Below are 8,319 nucleotides of genomic sequence, written 5' to 3' on the forward strand. Positions count from 1 at the left end.
CAAGCAAATATTAAAACATAGCCAACTTCTTTAATAAAGGAAATAATAAAAGAAAAGAGTGGCAATGGATTGGGGAACGTCTTGTGGCATTTCAATTTATTACTTAAATGTTAAGAACGAAATAGCAGTGAAAGCTTACCAATAACGTAGTGTATGACGTACGGCCTTGTCCTGGTGATCTTTACGGTAATTAAGTATTTTCCAATATTTAGTTTTAACTCTTTTAAATAGAATAATCGCGTTAAATTGGCAAAACACTGCACAAAAATGAATAAAAAAGATTCCTTTCAAGTCCTACCCTATGTCCCGTAAACGTCACGAAACATAGACTAATAGACTATCTATTGGCATTTGGCAATGATCAGTATTGAGTAAAAAAACAATTGTGACAGTTAGAGGTGTCTCTATTTTGTAATCTTTGATAGTATTACATTACAAATTTAATTATTTTCGCATTTTTCGCCATTACGTATTACTGATCTTCGATGAAATTATAGTCTGAAAAGTATGTACAAATAATTAACCAGACTGGATTGATCGAGAGACATCCAAAGTTTTTAAAATAATATCGATGTCAGATCAGAATCGTTATAAAATCGTTACATAATATTATCTAATACATTCCTACTCGCTTAGCTATTAAAACGTTGAACATAAACTTATCTATGCTCTACGTACATTCTATGCAATTTTTTACGCAGTTGCAATATACCCTTACTATTTCAAATTGTATATTTTTATCTGTGACAATTATTAATCTACAAAATGATTTGACAAGTTTTTAGGTTATTGTCAAGTCGATCGGTTTGTAATTATTGTATTGTCATAGTGTCAGTTCTCGCGGTGTACGTTTGAAGATATTTCTTGATATTAATTCACCGCAAGTATGTCTAACATTAATCTGCAATGCCTGTTAGGAATACAGTGCAACGATTTCGTTATGATAGCCGCTGACCAAACTAACAGCCACAGTATTATGGTGATGAAAGATGGTGAGTTAACGATTAGTTTCTTTCAAAACTTCTTATGTTAATGACTAGTTTTAGCTGTAATGTACTTACAATGGTGTATATAACGGCATCTATAAATCTAAACACATTTTTCAGTACATACCTATATAGTATCTATTAATTTCGTATTAGAGCCTTCCATTTACCTTAACATCATTGTGCCGCTCATTAAAACCCTTCATGTTACAGATGAGGAGAAGATCTACAAGATTTCTGATAAGCTAGTAATGGGTGTGATTGGCGACTCTGGTGATACGACTCAGTTTGCGGAGTACATAGCCAAGAACATCCAGCTGTATAAAATGCGCAATGGCTACGAGCTAGGCCCATCAGCCGCTGCTAACTTCACCCGTCGCAATCTCGCTGAGTATCTTCGAAGCAGTGTAAGTAGATGAATTATTTATCATCATGTTAAAATGAAATTAATTGTTTAGTTATTTAGTATAAATGTTTTTGAAAAACATTATTTGTATCAGTACAATGACACTACATTTTATCACATACATAAATATTTCTATACATGTATACTTAAGAGAAGAATTACAACTACAAATTTTCGAAATAAATTCTTATTACACATATAGTGAATCTTTTACAGTGTAACATATTGCTTATATATTGATCTCAACCATTGCAGTCACCTTACTTCGTGAACCTGCTGATGGGTGGTTATGATAAAGAAAATGGCCCAGAGCTATACTTCATGGACTACCTGGGATCCAGTGTGAAGGTGCCCTTTGCTACCCATGGGTTTGGTGGATACCTCAGCTTAAGTATCATGGATCGTTATCACAAGAAGGGTAAGCACTTTATTGCCATGTTTATGTTATACTCAATGCATACAATAGTGCACTGTAGTCAGAGACACAATACAAGTTTCACATATATCAACATAAGAAAGTAGGGACTTAATAAAATTCGTAAATAAGTTTTTGGTGATCTGGAATATACAACATGAATAGTTCTTTTAATATATAAGATTTTATGTATTGTGATAATGAAACCATAAACCCAAAAATCAATCTGTATTTCCCATGTCTGTATTGGGAATAGAAAAATCTTCTTTTAAAATTCCATAATCTGTCATTAATATTCCACCAATACACCATCCAGAAGTAACAAGTTCTCTAAAAATAAAAAATCAGATTCAAATAAGTAATCGACTTTCAAAAGAAACACTAGAGATGATAATAATAAAACTGGGACAAGCTAGACACAAATAAGTAAGGATGATCAACTAATATTATTATTTTCAGATGCTACTGAAGAGGAAGCCTATGGAATACTGAAGAAGTGTGTTGAAGAAATTCATAGACGCTTATTTGTCAGCCTTCCTAACTTCCAAGTGACTGTTGTCAATAGAGATGGGATCAAAGCATTGCCTGTAATTAATTCAGCATTATTGAAGTAATTTTGTATGTGTTAAATAAAAAAAAAGTTTTATAATGTGTTTATTTTTAATTTTTCTTACCTTGTCAGCAGTAACTATAATAATATTCATTTTCTTCTAAAATTTGATTTGGTTTTCTTACATTTGTACATGTGTAGTCTAAATTTCTTATATATGCATTTTTCCTTATTTCAATTTTGTAAAAGTGTCCCATAATATCAATTAAAATAAACCTCCTAAATCCATATTCTGTTAACAGACTATCTCTGCTCATTTAACCCAAATATACCAACCGATATACATACATGAATACTATACAAAAAGATCTAAATTTCTAATTCTAATCATTATCTATTTTCTATTGGTATTTTTCTGGTGGTATTGTTCATTTTTCTTTACAAGGTAAACTAAAAATAAAAGTGATAATGGTAAATTGACACTAAACATATTTTGATTCTAAAGAGGTTTTAAAAATATTCGTAAATTAATAAAATAATATACATTTATTGGTAATAATTTTATTTTGTAAAAATAATTTTCAAATTATAATTTATCTATCCCTTATAGTAAAAGTAGATTTTAAATCACTTGCTCATGTTTTACTTCTTTCAGGACTTGATGCTGAAGGTATATCTTGTGTTTCAGATTGAGAATTATTTGCATTTTCATTGTCCGCTCCATTTTCCCCTTCATTATCTGATTGATCTGTAAAAATCATAATTACACCAATGATCACACAGAAACTGTACAATAAGGCATAATTTTAAACATAATTTCATATATTGTGCTCCTTTATTAAATAATATTTCATGACTTAATTTATTCTTAAATAATACCTATGCGGGAATATGGCATTCCAATAAAATTAATACAAATTCGTCCAACACACAGCATTTTTTTTGACAAATTCTGTAATTTTCTATTGCCAGGCCATTTTAAATTTTAATGTTTAAAATAATAAAATCACCAAGAATTCTATACCTTTCTTGTCTGCAGGCAAATCTTCTGTTCTGTTAGCTACTTGGAAGTGATACTCCAGCTCATCGAAATCAAACACTTGATCAGTAGGTAACAGACATGGCAAGTACGCCGGGAATGTAGGCTTGCACGCAATTACTGAAATAATTCAATTAATCCTTTATTACACAGAACATCAGTAACAATGAAAATAAGATAGCTAAATAATATATAAAAAATCAAATATTTTCATGAATTATAAAGTAACATTCATACAACTAAAAACATATAAAATGGAACACAGCATGTGAAAGCTACCATAATATTTTTAGTCTGTAAAAATATAATGTTCAAAACAGATAGTGAAAAAATATGTTTATAACCAAGTGGTAGAATATGCAAAAAAAAAAACTGTTTATTCTATATGATATTGCATAGTTCCTATTTAAGTAGATTAATAACACTTACAAGGAAATACTTGATTGTCTTCAGTGTTAAATAGATTATGTGTTTCACTGGTCTTTGCAAGGAACTTTGTCAAAGCCCTTTCAATGTCCCTCTTCTGGGTGGCTGCTTTCTCTCGAATAGCTTCATATTCTGTCACAGGTTGTTTGTGAGTCTGAAAGCAAACACATTATTTTATGATAAAGATTCAATATATTTAATTGGATACATAACACCTGTAGCAAATTGTCTGCATTCACCCAGGGTGATTCATTCACCAATTGCGGAGTTTGTCACAAGGTATTAAGTTTGCCCTTTTCTAAATGTCTATTTTAGAGCTGAATTTATATTTAATGTCAATTATATTAAACAAAAAAAATTGAAAGCTCTTAAACATAGAAATGACCTAAGTTCCAACTGTAAGATGACAAGATAAATATAAATTGAAGGCAAATCTTAATTAAAGGAAACTTACTGGAGTCCGAATATATGCATGTGGATCTGGTAATGATGGTAGATGCAGTGGTATATGTATGCCAGGCTTGGCTTTGGAGCCCGCTGATAACATTGCCGGAGTCCTGGGAGCCTGGGCTTGTTGCAAGGGCTGGATGACATGCCTGTTGGGCCGAGTTGCATACTGCTCTATGCCTTGTATACTTATCCCTGGAACACAGTTTTACTTTTAGTACTCATAAATTAGATATTACATTGTGGCAGTATGCTCTAACATACTTTTGGTCCTGACGGTACCCAAGTTACACATTTAAATTTAAGACACACATTTTAATATATACTCTGATATCTAGTATACAATATACTTATCATTTCTATTATATAAATATGTATTTAAATTCAAGGATTAAAGTTAAAGGTCACTAAGCTTGTAATTTATTGACTGTGTGTTCATGTTCTAATTTTGCTTATGTTTATTTGTCTAATACATTACTCCTATAAATGTATGGAAGTGTTTCATATAATATACAAATACATACCCATATTGATAAGACCCATAACTACATCTCCGAGAACTGGCTCCACACGACCAGAGAGCTCGCAATATCCTCGAGCTGAGTTGCCAAGCTCTGTGAAAACTGGAAGAAATTTTACTGTAATTATAGTTGTTGCTAAATAATATGCCTTTATGGCCCCACATCAACAGTATTAAACAGCTTAATGCACAAATTACATCGGAAACTAATATAATTTGAAATGAATACTGAGACTGATAAATATAGAATTGAGATGGTCAATCTGGAATAATAAATAAGATGCAGATTTATGTCGAAAGGAGATAGAAGTAAATTCATCGAAATTTAATAGAAAGTGGCTTACAACACTGTAAAGCTTCCGTGAGAGTTTCTAGGGCCATCTTATCTGAAGAACTGAAGCCCGTTTCTAGAAGCACCGTCGATACAGCAATATTAAGAATCCTTCGACGAGCATCACAACTGTTTTCAACTTTTTCAGTGGTCTCCGACATTATTTCCAATACTTGTTGGACGCGTTGTAGTTAAATGATACAACACTTTTAAAACCCCAATTGGATTTTGTTACAAATGTAGGTTGTAAGGAAATTTACGCAATCAAATGTATTATTTTTTGATGAAACAACAATAGGCAGACCACAACATAAAAAAGTCACTTTGACAGTTATTTGACAACTTCGTGGTTTTTTTTAATATATAGATATGCGTAACCCAGCTCTGGTTAATAAGATATGGTTGTAAATCTTCGATCAGTGGTCGAAGTTGTAAATATTTTTTAATTTTGTTTACATTTTTTTTGTTACTATTTCATCATAAAATTATATTACTATTATTATTACTTATTTCTTATTCGTATGAAATAATCCTTGGGCAAAGAATATAATTATAGTCCACGTAAAACTGTTAGTCCGCTCTGAATATGTAAATTTTACAACTACACCTGCTCGCAACAACTTCAGAATGGACAAGCAGTTTGGCTCTACTGTTTCACAGACTTTTTTACAACCATAACCCGCGCATGCTTTTCCCCAATTCTACACTTTAAGCCGTAAATTAAGATTTCTTTTGCGTAACTAAAAAAAATCATTTGCCTTCAACTGACATTTTGATAGATTGACAGTGACACTTTTGTCAAAATTTAAAATTTTGGATTGTATTATTTCTGAATCGCCCATGTTACCAAGAATGGATAATTTATAAATCATATAAGTGACATTAAAATAAGAAATAAAGGAGGAAATGAAACCGACCAAATGAATACAACTGAGAACTGCAATTTTAAAGAGTCAATATTCTTATCTAACCTCAGGTCACATTTTAACCTATTGAAGACAAGTTAGAATACTGTGACAAAAAATGTTTAAAAGAATAGCTGTGGGTATTTCTGGAGGAGTAGATAGTGCTGTTGCAGCACTTCTTCTCAAAAAAGCAAGTATGTAGCTTAGTATGTAGAATTATTCAGAAATCTTAAATATTTATGCGCTTAGGAAATGTTGAATTAGAAATTACTTATTTTTGGTTTATAGATTATCAAGTGGAAGGTGTTTTCATGCGAAACTGGGATAGTAATTATGAGGTTGGCGCCTGTTCAGATGAGAAAGACTTTGAGGACGCGTCATTTGTATGCCGTAAGCTGGGTATACCTTTGCATAGAGTTTACTTCATAAGAGAGTATTGGAACGAAGTATTCACTGTGTTGCTTAAGGAATATGAAATGGGCCTGACTCCAAACCCCGACATTCTATGCAATAGATATATTAAATTTGATAGCTTTTTTGAACATTGCAGGAACAATTTAGGCATTGATGCGATTGCCACAGGGCATTATGCTAATACATCTTTTGGGCCATATCTAGAGAACTATAGAGAAGATGAAGGTATGTTTTATTGATAAGAAAGCTGGTACTGAACAAATTAGATACTTTGAAGGCAGTAGAATTGTTTCATTGATGATTTACTATTATCATTGGTGTAACTAGTCAAGTAAATCATTTGAACTCCATCCTAGATTAGTGCCATCCTATTTTAAATTCATAACATTTTGATAATAAAGATCCTTAGATCTTTATTATATATTATTATAGCACTTATGCTACAAATACTTATGTATAGTATATAATTGCATGAAACTCTTATAGACAAATAAAACATCAACTGTTTTCTAAAATAACTTAAGTTTTATTTTTAGGTGCCAGATTGTTACAACCAGTTGATACAAGCAAAGATCAAACCTTCTTCCTGTCTCAAGTAAAGCAGTTTTCACTTAGAAAATGTATGTTTCCATTGGCAAATATACTAAAAACAAAGGTTAGACAAATAGCCAGGGATGAAGGGCTTTTACAGGTTGCTAATAAGAAGGATAGCACTGGAATATGTTTTATTGGGAAAACGAGATTTAAAGATTTTATAGATGATGTAAGTATAATAAATATGACTTCTTAATCAGTAATGAAACTAATTTTTTTAATCGGCTATTTATAACTTATGTTTAAATGAAAAAGTGGCAAATGGATAAATAAAAAACCCTCATATTATTTACTCATGGATAAAAATATAGCAATCGAATTAACATAAGATAATGCAATATTTAGTGCAGTACCATACATTCAGTTGTGATAAATTTTATCAATACATTTGAGTCTCATAGTGTAAATCCCATAATATTTTATAAAATCTGAATAAATGGTAGCTCCATTTTTTTTTTCAGTTTATTCAACCAAAGAAAGGATTGTTTATTGACATAGATACTGGGCAGACAGTTGGTGAGCATGATGGTATTCATAAGTGGACAGTTGGCCAAAGATGTCATTTGTGCAGCCATAAGGAAGCATATTTTGTATTTCAAAAGGAACAGGAAACCAACAATATCTATGTGGTAATTTATTCCTAAAAAATATACATTTTCACTTAGCAAAACATCTGAACATATTAAAGCAATTGTAATATAAATAAAATGTAATGCTTTTTCACTTATAGCAATATTTTTTTGTAGTTAAAAGTCTATAATAAGTTGTAAGCATCTGAACCACAAAAAAAATGTAATTCTTTTTTTAAATAAAAACGATCGTAATTAAATTATACCTATTTTTTTTCAGGTATCTGGAACCAAACATCCAGCACTGTGGAATAATCTGTGCATCACAAACAAACCACATTGGATAAACATTGAACCACCAGAACTCAAAAATAATAGTGTTTTGCATTGCACATTTAGGTTTCAACATATCAAACCTTTGGTACCCTGTAGAGTTGTTAAAAATCCTGAAGGATTAACTATTTTACTGGAACATAACTTACGGGCACTTACAGAAGGCCAGTTTGGAGCTCTTTATAAAGATAATGAATGTCTTGGCAGTGCAAAACTATTGAATATTGTTCACAATGTAGTGTATTAAATTTTAGGTATTATGTATAATAAAGAATTGTATCTCACAAGCAGTTTTAAATAAAATACCATGATCTTATGCCCTTAAAATCGTTTTAAGTTTTTTTATAAACTACATAGGTAAATAAAAAGGATAGAAATACAAAT

The 8,319-nt window shown here is 31.0% G+C and overlaps 3 protein-coding genes across 4 annotated transcripts; 2 read left to right on the forward strand and 1 right to left on the reverse strand.

Moving 5' to 3' along the window:
* Window positions 1-782: 782 nt before the first annotated feature.
* On the forward strand, window positions 783-2,456 carry LOC140746871 (proteasome subunit beta type-2). The gene is made up of 4 exons (XM_073079386.1): window positions 783-992; window positions 1,200-1,393; window positions 1,648-1,810; window positions 2,267-2,456. The coding sequence occupies exons 1-4, from the start codon at window positions 887-889 to the stop codon at window positions 2,419-2,421; spliced, it is 618 nt and encodes a 205-aa protein (XP_072935487.1). The 5' UTR covers window positions 783-886; the 3' UTR covers window positions 2,422-2,456.
* Window positions 2,457-2,902: 446 nt separating this feature from the next.
* Taf8 (TBP-associated factor 8) lies at window positions 2,903-5,459 on the reverse strand. The gene is made up of 6 exons (XM_073078508.1): window positions 5,134-5,459; window positions 4,794-4,892; window positions 4,277-4,464; window positions 3,826-3,976; window positions 3,382-3,516; window positions 2,903-3,105 (listed from the first exon to the last, which is right to left on the reverse strand). Exons 1-6 carry the CDS (start codon window positions 5,279-5,281, stop codon window positions 2,993-2,995), a joined length of 834 nt encoding a protein of 277 aa, XP_072934609.1. The 5' UTR covers window positions 5,282-5,459; the 3' UTR covers window positions 2,903-2,992.
* Window positions 5,460-5,899: 440 nt separating this feature from the next.
* Window positions 5,900-8,262, forward strand: LOC140744696 (mitochondrial tRNA-specific 2-thiouridylase 1). 2 transcript variants are annotated; one of them, XM_073077441.1, is made up of 6 exons: window positions 6,196-6,219; window positions 6,314-6,415; window positions 6,576-6,664; window positions 6,976-7,202; window positions 7,495-7,662; window positions 7,883-8,262. In XM_073077441.1, the coding sequence occupies exons 2-6, from the start codon at window positions 6,411-6,413 to the stop codon at window positions 8,180-8,182; spliced, it is 789 nt and encodes a 262-aa protein (XP_072933542.1). In that variant the 5' UTR covers window positions 6,196-6,219; window positions 6,314-6,410; the 3' UTR covers window positions 8,183-8,262. The 2 variants fall into 2 exon arrangements, with proteins under 2 accessions (XP_072932805.1, XP_072933542.1); XM_073076704.1 differs by having other exon boundaries at window positions 5,900-6,219; window positions 6,314-6,664.
* The last annotated feature ends 57 nt before the right edge of the window (window positions 8,263-8,319 follow it).

This window comes from Epargyreus clarus, unplaced genomic scaffold, assembly GCF_041222505.1.
Source record: "Epargyreus clarus isolate Ecla_fem2 unplaced genomic scaffold, WU_Ecla_fem_2.2 ptg000001l, whole genome shotgun sequence".
Taxonomy (NCBI): Eukaryota; Metazoa; Arthropoda; class Insecta; order Lepidoptera; family Hesperiidae; genus Epargyreus; species Epargyreus clarus.

Coding starts and splice junctions, on each gene's coding strand:
- LOC140746871 (XM_073079386.1), top strand. CDS start 887: ATGTCTAACATTAATCTGCAATGCCTGTTAGGAATACAGTGCAACGAT. Junction 1,394..1,647: donor CTGAGTATCTTCGAAGCAGT/GTAAGTAGATGA, acceptor CAACCATTGCAG/TCACCTTACTTCGTGAACCT. Junction 1,811..2,266: donor GGATCGTTATCACAAGAAGG/GTAAGCACTTTA, acceptor TATTATTTTCAG/ATGCTACTGAAGAGGAAGCC.
- Taf8 (XM_073078508.1), bottom strand. CDS start 5,281: ATGTCGGAGACCACTGAAAAAGTTGAAAACAGTTGTGATGCTCGTCGA. Junction 4,893..5,133: donor CACGGAAGCTTTACAGTGTT/GTAAGCCACTTT, acceptor AATTTCTTCCAG/TTTTCACAGAGCTTGGCAAC. Junction 4,465..4,793: donor TATGGGTCTTATCAATATGG/GTATGTATTTGT, acceptor ACTGTGTTCCAG/GGATAAGTATACAAGGCATA.
- LOC140744696 (XM_073076704.1), top strand. CDS start 6,144: ATGTTTAAAAGAATAGCTGTGGGTATTTCTGGAGGAGTAGATAGTGCT. Junction 7,203..7,494: donor TTAAAGATTTTATAGATGAT/GTAAGTATAATA, acceptor TTTTTTTTTCAG/TTTATTCAACCAAAGAAAGG. Junction 7,663..7,882: donor AAACCAACAATATCTATGTG/GTAATTTATTCC, acceptor ATTTTTTTTCAG/GTATCTGGAACCAAACATCC.